A 17,312-nucleotide genomic window follows, 5' to 3' on the forward strand; every position below is an offset into this window, starting at 1 on the left:
AAAAAATTGCGTCAAAGACGACTGAAGAATGACAACTGATGATAATTTTGGCAAGGTCAAGCCCTAGGCATCATTTACACTCTTCTTTTTTTTCGCCAGCTGGCCTTAAGAAAACTGTAATTTATTTTTACATTCAATAAAAATTATTTTTTTAAAATTCCAGAAAATGGTGCTCGGTGGCGTAGAGGTACAGGCTCTCGTCTACCAATCTCAAGGTAGTGGGTTCGAATCCCACACCTGGCATTTCATCGGCCGACTATTTTTATTAAAATAAAAAAAGTTTGGGTACCTAGGTCGACTCAGCCTTAAATGAGTACTTGGGATTCACAATCCTGAAGTAATGATAGGCGGTTGAAGCGTAGTGCTAGCCACATTACCTTCCTTTTATACCGAACGGCACTAGTATGGCAAGCTGTACCTTGCTACTCCTAAGGCGTTAAACGCTATATATGGAAGCTATTATTATTATTATATAAATTCGAGAAAAATATTTGTTTTGGAAGTAGATTTGTTCTATCCTTTTTCAATCTTTCTATAATTAGTAATAATTTGACAAGTTTTATGTCAATTTTTAGTAAACGACGCACGGTGAGCTATTTTCCCAGTTTAGGTGGCCAAAAATATTCGAGGATAGTGAAGTAAATAACTTTGTTGGTTTTAACCAGAATTGAATGTAAGAGCCAAAATTTTTGCTGTTTTCAAAGATCTCAACTTTTTAAAACAAAAATGTCGAAAAAATAGGTTTTAATAAAAATATATATTCTTAAGAAAAATTTCTGGATAACACTTCTTTTTTTCTTGCAGCAATAAGCTGTAACATGGATAAATTTTGTTGGTTGAACTTTTGATAATTTCGTACTGTTTTCTAGAAAGACTAGCCTCAACAAACATGGATAATGCATTTAACGTTGAAAGTCGCTGTATATTTTTATTTGACGTACTAGAAAATGCTTGTTTATATTCTTTTGAACGATTTGGAATTGTGGTGATTTCTGCGAGCAGTTTAGATTCCGTTCTTTTGCCTTGTTCATTCAACTTCATTCGGGCAGCATAGGTAAGAGTTTCAGCATCAGTACTCTCTCGGATGTCCTTGGTTTTTCTACGTTTGCCTCGTTCACTTAGCTCTGAAAATGTTTTTTGAGGTCTTCCGATTGGCCGTGTTATTCTCGGTATAGAAAATGTTCCCTCTAACCATTTTGCATTTTTGTTTAGAAATATGTGTGTAGTTTTGTGACATTCTATCCACCTTTTTTTAAATTCGGCTTGCAAACGTGAAAAATTGTGCTTAATTTCTCTTTTTTGATCTTCAGAAAAAGCATCGTATGTAAGAAGATAATTTTGCAAAAATGCCAATTTTTCGTTAAATACTTTCAAATTTTGTTGACTCATCAGATTAAAAAGTTGATTTCGGGTGAAGATCTTATCTCCAGCAGGTCCTTAAATGCAAAAATACAGAATTAGATGTACGTCACAAAAAATAATAAACTGCGCTAGTTTTTAAAAACTAGATTTTTTTCAAAAAGTGGCGGCATTTGGCGGCTACTTAATATCAAGTTTTGTAGAAGAGGAAAGGCTTTTTTTAAATGATCAAAGTTTTTTGTCGGGAAATGCAAGGAACCACATAACAACTTTAGGCGTTTAAAAAAAAGATATACAAAAAAGTTAATACCTTTCACTAGGCGTAGCTTTGAAAAACCAACGAGATTCATTTGATTAAAATATGAAATAGTCCTATATTTACCTGTCTCGTCACAATCCATATTCACTTTTGGAAACAAATATATAAAAAATAAAATTTATTAATTTAGACTCAGCCTTAAATGAGTACTTAGGATTCACAATCCTGAAGTAATGATAGGCGGTTGAAGCGTAGTGCTAGCCACATTACCTTCCTTTGTATACCGAACTTTTGGAAACAAATATATAAAAAATAAAATTTATTAATTTAAACTAAAGCAATTTTTAAGCGGAAAACACTCTGCTTGCGAAACAGACAAATTGGAACTAGTTCTAAATAAGAATACCTGTTTGTATGGCAAAAAGCAAGTTATTTTTAGATGCCTTATCTCCTGGGCTTCAAGATAAAATTTTTTGTTGGTCATTAAAATTAATTTTTAAAAATAACCTTTTGGCCAGCTAAAATGAGCAAATATTTCACCGTGCGACGCGACGTCTAGAGGTTGACCTCGCCATAATTATCATCGATTGTCATTCCCCAACCGTCTTTGACGCCGCTTTTTTTTGGCTCATACGGTACCATGTTTTTGTCATCTTTTCAGCGAAATCAACAACCTGAATACCGGTCTGCTCATCGAGGTATGGAGCAAGGGTATGATATGGGACAGAGCAATGGGATACCACTGGATACCTCTACAAACCGTTCATTATACTATAGAGGTGGTCTATTTTTTTCTTTATTTTTTATTCTATTTTTCTTTTCATACTATTTTTTTAATATTTATTCTATCTGTTTATTTTTTTACTTTTTCGAGTATGTGTAGAGTAGTTAATTAACAATTATTCTAAAACTGTAGGAAGGAAATGGACAATGGCTATCTTTAGATGCCGAATTAGTGATGAAAGATGGAGAAGTTGTAGGCACCAAGATGGCTACCGGTCACTCTTTATTGGTTGACTGTCGCTTTGAGTTACCCTTTGGTAAGTTTTCCATTATCTCTATTTTATATTAATCTATCAAGACAGTTATTCTTTATAAGTTAAGTTTCTTACCTCTACCAGTCAAAAAATTTGTGTTTTGCAACTTTTTAAAAAGAATATCTCCAAAACAAAAAGTTTAACAACCTCAACAGAAGAAGCGTAGGTTTCTTCTTTAGGCTGATAACAAAATCTTATAGAACATAAAAGTAGCTATGAAAATATAAAAATGTAGAGAACTCAAATATTTTTTCCAAAAATCTTTTGAAGTATTTGGAGTTTTTTAACTTTTAAGGAAGCATTTTGATCAGCATCAAATTGCGCAGCTTTGCCTTCATTTGTCAGACCTTGTATCTCTTATAGTTTCAGAGACCCCAATTATTAGGCTCAAAGTTTGGACGTCATGGTACACTATCTTGGTTCTTAAAAGTTGTATTTTAGTTACAAAAAAAGATTTAGGAAAATCAGAACAGTTTGAATAATAACCGCATTTCTCTATATTTTAAAGCAATCTCCTCCAAAACAGAAAAATAAAATGAAACATTTTAGACAAAAAAAAAATCCGTTTGATGCTGATTTTATACAAAACGTCGTATATTTAAATATGATTGTTTCATTTTTTCAACAAAAATTTATTCAAATATACGTCATAGAGTAAGTCAAATGCCTCTCCAAGCGTCTGAGCTTCTTCTACATTTTCTTTGTTCTTTACTTTTCCTTTTCGTCTATCATTCTTCGCCTACCTTCCACCTACTTGAAAGCAGAAATCTCTAATGCAACCCATCTGTTTATGGAGACAGCCACTTAAAAGTACATTATTCTATATTGAGCCAGGAAGCTTAAGTTTATGATTTCCATGGAATCAGGAGAAGATACTTAAAAATAGAAATACAGTCATTATATGCCGGTATTATAAATATACTCTGCTTTAAGTGGTTGCATTTTTTTCATTACGTCTTATTTTTATCTCCGATTACATTTTCGTTTTCTTTTTAATTTTTCTGTTTATACCGGATGGCTTGAGAAATGACTTGTACAGGGTTTTCAGAAATATGTAGTGTGATAACTTCAGCCTTGCTTACCTATTGGAGACAGTAAAAAAACTTTTAATGTAGGGGCTTAATGATTGTATGTCTTAACTGTACAGCCAGAAGATAAATTAAAAATAAAAAAGACACAATCAGGAAGTTAATAAAAATTAATAAATTTGCCTTCAAACATATACAGGGTGGTCCGAACTGTATTCGGGAAACTTCGGCAGCATATTCTGCAGATAAAAATAATTAAAAAAGTTCGTATAAATGTATGTCTTAAAATGCTTAGTTTCGGAGATACAGGGTGTAGAAGTTTCATTTTTATTTTGATTTTTGTCAAATAATTTCTGAAGTAACGTCAATATTTAGATGGAAGTTGGTGTCTGGGAGTATTTTGACATAATAAATTTGATTTTGATGTCAATATGACCTCTATATGTAGGAGGCGCCACCTACATGTGTTTTAAATGTTTTGAAGAGTAATAACTTTTTATCCGTACCTGTATAAAGCTACTGAGTAAAAAAATATACATTTCCGTGACTTTTTACTTAAAAAATTTCGCTATAAACAACCGTTCTCAAGATATTATGGAAATAGTCAATACATAATATGTATCATTGATTTTGTCTGCAAAAAAATGATGATAAAACAGTTTCTGTTGAACATTTGGCACAAAAACATTTCAAATTTATGTTTTTAGTTTAATAACTATTTAGTCAACAATGCTTAATTTATGTCAATGATGACAGGTATTGATAATTTCGATTCCAAGTATCTCAAGAACCAGTATTTGTAGCGATTTTTACCAAGAGACTTTTTTACGTAAAAAATATCGTGAATGTATATTTTTTGACTCAGTAGTTTTATACAGTACGGGTAAAAGGTTATTACTCTTCAAACCTGTTAAAAATAGTAGGTGTCGCCCTCTACAAGTAAGAGTAATTTCTCATGTCAAAAAACTCCCAGACACCACTAGTAATACCACTAGAGGTCAAATTATTTCCGGAAATTTTTTCGAGCTTATGAATATTTTGAAAATTATTATTTTGATAATTTTCTAAAAATATTCATTGAGCGAGAAAAAATGTCCGGATTTAATTTGACCTCATGTGGTATTCGGTAAGAAAATTCCGCGGCAAATTGTGTTTGAAAATCAAATAATTAAAATGTATTTTTCGATTTTTGGTCGAATTGATTATTTAGTTACTATGACAACTAAGTGACACCCAAACCAAAGAATATACCTAGCTAGAAAACCCAAACCTAAAAACTATTTCAGTTTTGAAGCTGTCAAGCGGCACGGCTTAAAAAAAATGTTTCGCTTCGGTCATGAAAGCAAAGAAAATATTCGCCAGGAGATTAAGCAGTTGACACCCGCGAATACTAGGAAATCGAAGTCAAGAGTATGGAAGCAGTTTACAAACTTTCATCTCAGCTTTGTAATTGAAATGTATCAAAATTATCATGTAAACAAATAAAAACCAGACTCTCAAAAAGATATTCTGTCATTATAAATGTCAAAAAATTTCCAGTATAATTCGCTGTTGGGTGCCCACAAGGAAAAATTTTCACTAATATTTATCCGTTGCCTTGGTGATTTGTCAAAAAAATACGTTTTGATTGGTTAAAAATTACAGGTGTGGAATTTTCATATAAATATTGACGTTACCTACTTTGGAAATTATTTCGAAAAAATCGAAATAAAAATGAAACTTCTACACCCTGTATCTCCGGAACTAAGCATTTTAGGACATACATTTATACGAACTTTTTTATAATTTATAAATATATACATTTCGGACCACTCTGTATATTTATACGAGATACTTTCATTATTTAACTATCTTGGTCATATTTTTAGATTACAAATATTAAGATTTATATTATTTCTCGTTTAAATCGACTTATACTACAAAAAACTAATTATTTCTCTCTCTGCATAATATATTTAATCTAATTCGAAGATCCAGAAAACATGGACGCCTCTGACTTACAACGGAAACTGGAGACGTTGAACAAGTGGATAGATCTGGAAGCTAGGACGGAACAGGCCAACCGACATTTCAACTACATTGGGAGATGTAAGTATCTGGAAGACATTTTGAGCAGTAAAATATGTAGCAGTATTTTGCTCCGCTCCGAGTTAGCTCTCGAGACAGTTCCCGTAATGTCTCTTGTCGTTTTAGGCAATTTAAAGTTTTTCGAAATAATTCTAAGCTTGTTCTCGCCGCTATTGCTTGACGTGTTTGGCTTTTTGCACGCTTTACCCACTTACGTCATCATTATTTGTCAAATATGCGTTTTAGTCTGTGTCTGAGATGAGTTCATATTGTTTAGAAAATTTTAAGTACGTTCCTATATTATTGATTGAGCTAGTTTCGTTTTTTTTTCGGCATTTTTTCATTTTTCATTGACTTAAAAACGCTATCAATTTGTATTTATGTAGGAATATTACATATTTTCATTATACTTACTTCATATACGGCGTCCACGGGCAAGAATGTTCTACCGGCATCTTTTTCTCGAAAAAGAGAATTTATAAGCCTAGCAATGAGCTCTTGTCCATTTTGGTTAAATCTTTTAGGTATTTTTAAAATAAAAAGAAAATTATAACCCCAAATCAAATGACAATGATAATTACTAAAAAGAATATGAGATCCAGAGATTCACCAACCAGATGACAGATCATCTAATTGTCAAGAGATTGAGAGAGTTCGACAATATATGACGTGACATTGAACGATGGCTGAACATTCTATACATTTTTCAAAACTAAGAAAATGATTATCATAAACAAATATATTGTGAAATAAATAATCCTTATTTTAAAAGGTCTAAAGAAGTTGTATCAAAGAAAACAGTATGACTGGATGCACACAAAAAAATATAACTGTTTTAGTCGAAACCGTTTCTGTCTTTTATTAAAATATTGTGTTTCGGAAGAAAGCAAAATATTTTATTTACAATCAATTATGCACGGCAGCAGATACAGAACGTGTCGCGACTGAAAATACTTTAACATAAACCGATCAGCTTTATTGTGACCAAATAATGAGCCTAAACCTGTCTTAAACCTCGTGATTGATCAGTGAGCGCTAGCTCATTTAATTGACATTGAAGCACCACAAGAAAACAGTTTTAGTTAAAAACCAATTCTGTGTGCGTCAAGGCTATCACAAAAATGATAAAATAATGATTTTTTAAATTTTTTTGGAATATTAAAAACAATACAATTTTATAAATACAGCATATCTACAAGTGTGTTATATTAAACTATTTTTTATCGTAGTGTCCAAGCAGTATCAAAAATCTATACTAATATACAGTATGGAAACTTTTTTAAGCTGTCATTTATGCTGAGAAATTAAAATATGAAATAAAACTACTTATATAATCGTGACCTACAAATAATTTCCTACAAAACCTAATACATTTAAATAAGTATAATAATAATCTCTAAAAAAATTACAGCTATCAAAAAGTATATAAAAAATTATGAATATTTTCTTGGTTAAAAGTATGGAAACTTAAGAAGAATGTTTATTAAAATTCAAGATAATATAAAAATTACTAATATTTAGTGGAATATCCCTTTGAATTAATTACTTCTAAAAATATATACAGGGTGTTTTGAAAAATCTGGTCATTGATTAATCACGATCCTGCTTAAACCGCTTGACGTAAAAAGCTGATTTTTGGAAAACGGATTGACTTTAGGGTGTAGAGGTTCGATAAGAAGGGATTTTTAGAAACTCAAATTCTAAGGGGGTGAAACCACCCCTCAAATATTACAATATTTGTTATTTAAATAACGGTTAGTCTTTCGGGAAACGCTTGGACACGCATAATTTATTTTTTTACATATTTTGAATTTTTTTTTTAAAATCATACAGGCTGTTTCAAAAAGTTGGGTAGTTGATTAACCACGATTATACTTAAACTGCTTTATGTAAAAAGCTTATTTTTTGCAAACGGATTTTTCGAAAGTCAAATTCCAACGAGATGAAACTACCTCTCAAATATTATCTATTATATTATAAGTTATATAATAATATCGACATATTGTTTTTTCTCATGCTGACATAAATGTGGGAAAATTTTATCCAGTTTGTATGTTAATGGAAATTCTTGCTTTGCTTTATCATCACCATTACAAATGATTAATTCGACGCGAACGAAGTCGCGGGTACACACAACTAAATAAATACATACGTATTTTATTAAAAGTATAATTTCAAAAAATAAACAACATGAAAATATAAAGATAAAAAAATCACCAAAATTAATGATAAATGAAATAAACTTGTTAAGTTTGTTTCATAAATTATTCAATGCATCTTTTCTTCAAGCCATACTGTTCAAAAACTTGTTATAATAACCCAATAATGAAAATCATTGAAGCTCAGTAACACTAAATCGCTTAAAATACTTTTGTGAGAGAATATCAAACAGTTAAAAATTTCATATGAAATTTTTTTATGACATTTATTTTTTTTTGTGAATTATAGCATAAATTTTAAAAATGTTCCTTCAAAATCTTTATTAAAAATTTCGCTGTATGCTTTCTTTTCAAGTGCTGTTATTTAGGAAACGCAAGGGTCATTGAGTATGAGAAAATATATTATATGCTGGAGTATGGTATACAAATAACATGCTCTATAAAATACCATCAGACTATTTTGAACTCCAAAAAAGGCTGAAAGCGCTTGCAAGCTTATTTTATATAAATCTTTAGTTAAAAAGAAAATTTGATAACTAAAAATATAACAGAAATTGAAGTAATGAAAAAAAAATGTTTTTTAACTTTTAGCAATTTAATATATGCATTTATTTATAGATTATATCATTGCTTTTAAACTATTAGAACAGTAAAGTTATAAAATAAGTAGGTTTTAGAGGTAGTAATTTAGTTACAGTCATTTTAATTTATTTTATTTTAAATATTTAAATTAAGCAATACAGTATGATCATAAAGAAAAATCATTAAATGTTCTCCCATGAACATTAATTTTAACATTAAATTAACGTGAAATTATGCGCTATTTGGCATAATTAAATTTATTTTTATTATTTTAGAAACATAAAAACAAGTTAATATGGTACTTATAACTTATATGCCTTATTATTTGTCTTTGTTAGCAATGTTTAATAGTCAGAATCGAGGATTAGGTCTAAAATATTATTTAAAATTTAAAAATAATGGTTTTATCCTTTGATAATATGGTTTGAAAAATAGAACATAACTTTTATATTCGGTTATGACCAAATATTTAAATTAATGCTTTTTAGGTCGGGCATTAATAAATTTAATATACGCTTGAATTAATTTTTCACAACAGTGCGGTCAAAATTCGCCCATTTTTCAGTTAATCATAAAACTGCAATAATAAATTATTTTATAGTTTTCATAAATAAATCTGTTGAAAATAAAGCAACTAAATCAAAAATTTTAAAACAGACATGTCTGTTTTATATGAAAAATGACCGAAATCCAAGAGGAACTGTAATCCAAGAGGATAAATTTCTTAGTGGGTCCTTTCTTGAATACGAATTTAGATTCAAAATTTTTTCTTTGAAATATTCGTACAAAATTTTATCGCATATAGCTAAAATATGAGGATCTAATATAAATTACACTGAACCAAAAGTTAGAAAACGTAGAAAATATTATATTTAAAATACCATTTATTATTTCCTAAACTTCATTCAGAACCTCGCTATTAGTGGAACAAATTAGTGGTTTCAATTACACTTTATACTTTTTAGTTTACGGTTATTCACAATGTGTAAAAAAATAATTAAAATTAACAGAATATCCTAGCAACAGCTTGCGTTAGTTAGTTGTATCCATAGAGAAAGCCTAATATTTAACTTAAACAGTGCCTTCTATTAAAAGGTCAGCCTGGGGGCGGACTTTTGTTTACTTCATCAGCTGTCCATACTTAGATATTGGGTTAGATTCCATTTCATATTTTGTCGGTTAATTTTTGGTTTTAACTCTTTGATTTTTGGTATTATTTATTATTGTAGTGCAAATAACTAATTATTTTGGTGTTTAAGTGACATAAACTACTACCAGATATATGGTCACTCTCGGTTTCGCATAAAAAATAGAAAAATTGAAAAATTACACGTTGTGTAAGTGATTTAACCTAAAAGTGCCCATACATTTTTTACTTATCGTGATTTTTGTGTGTGTTTTTTAAGACTCTAACAATTCATCAATAAAGCTTAAGTTGAGTGTGTTTTTGGTGCTATGCCTCATCTTTGTTGTGTTCCTGTTGGAAAGTATAGTTATACTAGGCAGCCTAAAGTGTCCGGAAGAGTAAGAAAAGTGGGTACGAGTTATAAATCAAGAGAATTCTATTGAAAATATCTTTAATAAATTTAAAAATAATATTCTCCCATGATGGTATTAAAAAAGATTTAAAAAAATTAAAGATTTTTGTAAAGACAAGACTGATACAATTTAAAAGAAGAATGTGTTTTTGTTTGATAATATATTATAATGTATGTCAAGCATAACATATATTTGTTCAGTAATTTTTAATGAATAGTGTTGATTATTTATAATACCAAATTAATATCAAATATTTAAGTGATGGCTGAATACAATATGAATAAAATAACAATAAAATTGGTATATTTGCATAATACAAAATTAAGTTTTAAGAATAAAGGTGTTACTAAAAATACTAAGAAATGCATATTTCTTTGTTTTAATTGGTCTAATGTTATTTACATTTTACGTATCGAAAAAATCGGCGTCTAGTTGGATTGGAAATGAACATCGATGACATTCCCTAAATAACTGTACATTAAAATAATTAACTAGAATTTTACAATCTTGGAAAATTTGATATTCTTGAACCTTGTTTCTAAATATTCTAAATTTTTTGATTTTCTTGGAATTTAGGTTCGGAAAAACGCTGATTAAGTTTTCATTTGGGTTTTATTATTTTTATTTGGTTTAAAAAAAAACGTTTCGGCTAACATTATAGCCTTCATCAGTGTTGTGTCATATGAAAAAAATAGTGCCGAATATAATCCAAAAAATTACATTTATAAAATATTCACACCAATGTTTACTGCGTATTCCATAGTCAATGTAGATAATTTTAGTGTTAAGAATAATAATTTTAAAAAATATATGGTCATCTTTTGATAAGTTTATATTAGTTTATTAATTGCAGTAAACATTATGAGGTGTGAATTATATAACATATACAATTATATTGTATATGTAATTTTTTGGATTATATTCGACACTATTTTTCTCATATGACACAGCACTGATGAAGGCTATAGTTAGCCGAAACGTTTTTTTAAACCAAATAAAAATAATGAAAACCCAAATGAAAACTTAAATCAGCGTTTTTCCCGAACCTAAAAATTCCAAGAAAATCAAAAATTTTAGAATAATTTTACATATAAAATGCCAGCGATCTTCATTTCATAGCCATCGCTGACGCCTTTTTTTAGATAATATTGTATTATTTGTAAATATAATTTTTCGAACATTGATACTTGCAAAATATACATATAAATTTTGTGAATGCAAATAATGATACATCACTATTAGTAGATAGTGAATGTTTTTTGTTAAATTAGATCGATTTTCAAACCCCAAAAATTAAAATATATTTACATTTTACCCATTATCTTATGTACCTATACATTATTTGTACATTGTAAAACATTTGCTGCATTTGTATGGTTCATAGTTTATTTGCCAAAGTATTTATTACTATAAATAGGTATATATGTTGTAGTTATTAACTGTATATTATGTATATTTCATGTAAACTATATCATTTTTAAAATACAAACCAAAAATCTGAGGAATAATTATGTTTTCCATGTATTCTACAACATATTTATTAATCCGTTATATCTAACTAGCGTGACGTCATAAATCTCGCCCGTAGGCTGATCTTTTAATAGAAGGCGCTGGCTTAAAAAATAAACTTTTGATTTCTAACCACAATTTTTCTTGACTGAAGACAATCAAAGGCCAAAATGACATTTCTCGCAAATTTTGAAGTAGAATTAGTGAAAAAATTAAAAGTTTGTTAATTTTTCTACTAATTGAAAATGTATACCACTAATTTTGACGTTCTGAATGCTTACATTGAATTTAAAGGAACCAAGTTCTACGCTAATTGAAACCACTAATTTATTCCACTAATTGCGTGGTTCTGAATGAAGCTTTAGCTTTCATAATTATACTTCCAAATTCGCGAGTAATGTAATTTTGGCCTTTGATTATGATCCGGCAAGCGAAATTTTGGTTAGAAATAAAATTTATTGTTTTAAACTAACTATCGCAAGCTAGAATATTCTATTAATTTTACTTGTATTTTTAGCCATTGTGAATAATCGTAAACCCAAGTATAAAGTATACTTGAAACACATGAAAATTTTAAGTTGTTAATTATAAAAGAATACAGATACTTTATTATGATCATACTGTAGAAATTGTTAAAATAGTTTACACATAACGTTATATCTCAAAACAACCCATATTTTATCGATAAAATAGATGTTTAAAACACACCGAAACACACATCGACCACATCTTCCACCCTTTACCCCTCTATTCTGTTTCTTTTTTTCAGCCAATAGTAATCACTTTGACACTGACATTTCAGCGGGGTACTCTGAGGACAGCGACTATACCTCCGACCTGAATTATCCGGTGGGGCAGCATCCAAACTCCTCAGCTTCTCAGTTTAGGGCGGCAGCTCATCAACTTAACACGCCGCAGAGGTCACTGGAAACCAGCAGGGAGAACTCTTACGAGAGGGAGGATGGTACGGGTCAGCAATATCTCTCGGCGACTCAGCAAGGGGTGGGGGTTTATCAGCATCATCTCAGTCCCGGGTCGCACAGGAGGCATTTGCAGCAAGCGCAACAACAGGTTAGGACAGGGTGGTTTACATGATTTCTTGTTGCAAGAGAAAAAATTACATTTAAATATATTTTTTAAACTATGGGAAAATCAATAAAATTAAAAAAACTTTAACTCTCATTTTCTCCATAATTATCCTATGTTATAGGGCTTGTTTCTCTCTACAATTTCCTGTCTCACAATGTACCGTTTGTATCCGGGAAGGGTTCGTAGTTTCATAGTTTTCGATTTTCGAAAGAAATCAGTACATGTATATTATTTCGTATATTTTATTGATTTTATGTAGCCTATGTTATAGAGCTTGGTTCTCTCTACAATTTCCTGTCTCACAATGTACTGTTTGTGTCCAGGAAGGGATCATAGTTTCATAGTTGTCGATTTTCGAAAGAAATCAGTACCTGTATATTATTTCGTATATTTTTCATTTTATTGATTTTATGGAAAGCACTGTTCATTAAAATGTTGTATCCTATGATATAGGGCTTGTTTCTCTCTACAATTTCCTGTCTCACAATGTGCCGTTTGTGTCCGGCAAGGGTTCGTAGTTTCATAGTTTTCGATTTTCGAAAGAAATCAGTACATATATATTATTTCGTATATTTTTTATTTTATTGATTTTATGTAGCCTATGTTATAGGGCTTGTTTCTCTCTACAATTTCCTGTCTCACAATATACTGTTTGTGTCCAGGAAGGGATCATAGTTTCATAGTTGTCGATTTTCGAAAGAAATAAATACATGTTTATTATTTCGTATATTTTTCATTTTATTGATTTTATGGAAAGCACTGTTCATTAAAATGTTGTATCCTATGTATAGGGCTTGTTTCTCTCTACAATTTCCTGTCTCACAATGTACCGCTTGTGTCCGGGAATGGTTCATAGTTTCATAATTGTCGATTTTTGAAAGAAATCAGTACATGTATATTATTTCGTATATTTTTCATTTTATTGACTTTATGGAAAGCACTGTTCATTAAAATGTTGTATCCTATGTTATAGGGCTTGTTTCTCTCTACAATTTCTTGTCTCACAATGTAGCCCTTTGTGTCAGGAAGGGTTCATAGTTTCCATAGTTGTCGATTTTCGAAAAGAAATCAGTACATATATATTATTTCGTATATTTTCATTTTGATTTTATGGAAGCACTGTTCTATTTAAAATGTTGTATCTTGTGTTACCAGGGCTTGTGTCTCTCTACAATTTCTTGTCTCACAATATACCGTTGTGCCAGGAAGGGTTCATAGTTTCATAGTTGGTCGATTTTCGAAGGAAATCAGTACATGTATTTTATTTCGTATATTTTTCATTTTATGGAAAGCACTGTTCATTAAAATGTTGTATCCTATGTTATAGGGCTTGTTTCTAGGTAATAACTAGGACTTGGTCCAGTTCACTTCTGAAACACTTATATATGACAATATAAAAACTCATTTTAACGCTTAGGCATAATAATAAGTAAAGTACTTTTACGCCTAAGCACAAAAGTACGAAAATATATCGTATGATCGAAAAAAAACTGCATTCAGTTGGCTTAGAAATGACGATCGATGATATTCCACATATAATTTTACATATAAAATGACAGCGATCTTTATTTCATAGCCATCGCAGACGCCATTTTTTTCGATCAAGTGTGAAATTCAACGAGTGTAACTATAGTTTCTCGATATATAATTGCTTAGAAGGTATTACTTTTAAATCTTTTTATTTTATTTGCAACGTTTGAAACTAATAACTAATATCCTCCAATGAGGTAATAAAAGAGGGTATCCTCACAAACTTGTGTTAAAAAATGTTTTATTTAAAAAATATTTATAATTATAACTTCTAAGCTATTTCAAACTTTTTATTCTAAATTTTGTTTAACAGGGGCATACCAACTTTAACGTTACCCTTATTAATATTTATTACGATTTAAAACAGCAAATATTTATATTTCATTAATTTATATTTTTTAAAAATTCGTTTAAAAGTTTTTTACCCAAGTAAAATACAAATATTTTGTCACCTAAATCTACGCTATGTAGGTGTCTCAATTTAACTAAGCTACTATTTTATTTACACCTACGTAACTAATGTAGAAATAAACATAAACTGCCGCTTAAATGTTTCTGTTTATCTTGCTTAATAAACTTTCCACCCACCACCGTTATTAAAAGCATTTTTCTTCTCCATTTTCCTCTCTAAATTTGTCTTTCGCGTTATTTTAATAGCACAAGTAACGAGTCAGTTTTTCTCTAGAGTATAAATAACAAAACGTAATTCCTACAATTTTCCTTATTTATAATCTGAAACACCGGTGTCTACAGTTATAGCAGGTACGAGCGCTGAATACGAAATTGTTTTTGTTTCGAATAAATATGATTCAAATGTTTTATATGTACAGAGAGTCCCATTTTCGTGTGTTTTACAGAATATTTTTTGTTTATCAGTATTAAACTAAAGATGCTACACAGAATTATCTCCTAACCCTCTTAGTTCCTTAACTACAGGGCAAATTTGAAATTGTTGCCATTTTTTACTCCTCTAGTATCTTTGGTTGTCTTTTTTTTATCGAAAAGGTAATATCCAGCCGTTTATTTGAAAAATACGTTCTACATTTTGACATCAGAAGCGGGATCGACTTACTAAAGGCACTAGAAAAGTGGTGGAAAATTTATTTTTATAAACAACATAGGCTGCCGGTTTAAATTAGGCCATCAAAACAATCGAATAACTTATTCGACTTCAAATTTTTATTATTAACTAGTCCTCGCTAGTTTCTGAGTGTGAAATTATTGTACAAGTGCATCAATAACTCTGATTGACAGTTCTGTTATTTAAAAGTTGCACAAGTTCAGTTTCAGTGCAGTTTATTAAGAAAAATGTTTTGTAAAAATTTATCTGGCTGAATTAAATGAAATAAAATAATATTCTTTAAAAAAACTAGGTTGATTTATGTTAGTTGAATAATGCATTTTTTCCTTATTTTTGAAAACAGAAATAGACTTTATATTTTTAGAAAGCAAGGGATATAAAATTAAAAAATAATAAACAGGGTATGTCATTTAAAAAATCATAAGTTTGAGTCATATTTCAAGAACGAGAACTCCCAGCGAGAAACTAGTTACGCCACTGGATTCTACGTAAAAAACTCTACGAAACTCTCTCCTGAGGTTTCTAATAAGTTAAAACGTAACCCAGAAACAAGGGGAGTCAAATAATGCATACATTTCAAATTTGCCCTCCATTTCAATAGGGCTAGGACAAATCTGTGTGTGGCATTTTTATTTTCATAAAAAAATTGAATTGTTAATATGAAAATTGCATCTTTGTACCTGTACAAACACACAAAGACACCCTGTACAAACAGGGCCTGAAATATTCATCTATATAGTTGAAAATGATGTGGTTTTTGGAAATAATTATTATTCATTACAATGTTGTTAAATATGTGGTTAATGGTATTACGGCTCTAACAAATTTATCAGAGGCTTTCAATTTAATGCTATTTAACATTTTACCATAATTATTCTCTCCAAAAACTACATTATCTGATAGTTTGCAAAATTTTGCTGTCCATTATCGTCAAACCTACAGGCAGTAATTGTAAAGCACTCAGTGATTAATTTTGAACAGATTTGAGGTAATATTTGTATTGGAAATTCTATTAAAGTTTCATTGAAATCATCAAAAATGTAATTTGTCGATTCTTTTCAGTGGTCAATTTTAGAAATGAATAAGTATTTGGAGAAATAAAATAAAAATATTCTGTTTTATTAGGAGTAAAAAAGACACTTTTCGTGGCTAGGCTGTACGTTTGTTACTATAGCAGAGACACAAAAAGTAATTTTTACTCCGAATAGAATATTCTATTTTTTTCAAACGTCACGAAGAATTTTTTAAACAATTTCAAACGTTGCAAATAATTTAAAACGATTTAAAATTAATAACTTGTAAGTAATTATATATCGAGAAACTATGGTTACACTCGTTGAATTTGACACCTTATGTCAGTATATTTACATACTTTTATGCTTAGTCGTAAAAGTGCTTTACTTATTTATGTCTAGGCGTTAAAATAACTTTTTATATTGTCAATAACGTGGCAACAATTGAAAAAACTAATATTTTACGTGATTATAGAACTTCTGGATTTGCTTTTTCTTCGCTCACCCTATATGTTATCGCTGTGCATATTGCTAAGCAAGCAATATACTGAAAAATGTCTATTTTAACGCAGAAAATTACTTAACTGGCAGAAGTTGTGCCATATCTTTTTAGATGAAGCTTTCAGTTGTAGGGGTTTGTGGGGCATATTTAAAAGAAAAAAGGTGTTATTGAGCTCTAAAAAATTATAAATTTCTGTAATTTTAGCATACCATTTTAAAATTTAAAAAAAGCTTAAAAGAAAGTAAATTTATTTAGAGGGTTATTGCTATTTCATTGTTTTTTATTTCCTGAAAAGAATTGTGAATTTTTCCCCACTAGAGAAAAATCTACAAACATCAAACATTCTTGTCGCTTAAGCAAAATTGTTTTACTATTAAAATACCACTAACAAATTGGTTTCCGATTTGATTCAATGTAGTGGTGTTTACAAAGTATAACTGTATGTAAAAGAGTGTCGTGATGTACAGGGTGTCAAAAAATAGTGTAACAAACTTTAGTGGGTGATTCTACATATAAAAACAAAACAAAAAGCTCGTATGACCATATGTCCTAAGATAG

General features: G+C 29.7%; 1 protein-coding gene across 1 annotated transcript in view; it reads left to right on the forward strand.

The window, feature by feature from the left end:
• The window catches only part of LOC115882899 (protein unc-13 homolog B), a 346,607-nt gene that overhangs the window by 72,951 nt on the left and 256,344 nt on the right, over positions 1-17,312 (forward strand). Inside the window, exons 4-7 of the mRNA XM_030901160.1 lie at positions 2,280-2,397; positions 2,535-2,658; positions 5,655-5,771; positions 12,309-12,610. Coding sequence (XP_030757020.1) covers positions 2,280-2,397; positions 2,535-2,658; positions 5,655-5,771; positions 12,309-12,610 — 661 coding nt within the window. The remainder of the gene's footprint in view (positions 1-2,279; positions 2,398-2,534; positions 2,659-5,654; positions 5,772-12,308; positions 12,611-17,312) is intronic.

Source organism: Sitophilus oryzae, unplaced genomic scaffold (genome assembly GCF_002938485.1).
Source record: "Sitophilus oryzae breed Bouriz unplaced genomic scaffold, Soryzae_2.0 scaffold_179_pilon_pilon, whole genome shotgun sequence".
Lineage (NCBI taxonomy): Eukaryota > Metazoa > Arthropoda > Insecta > Coleoptera > Curculionidae > Sitophilus > Sitophilus oryzae.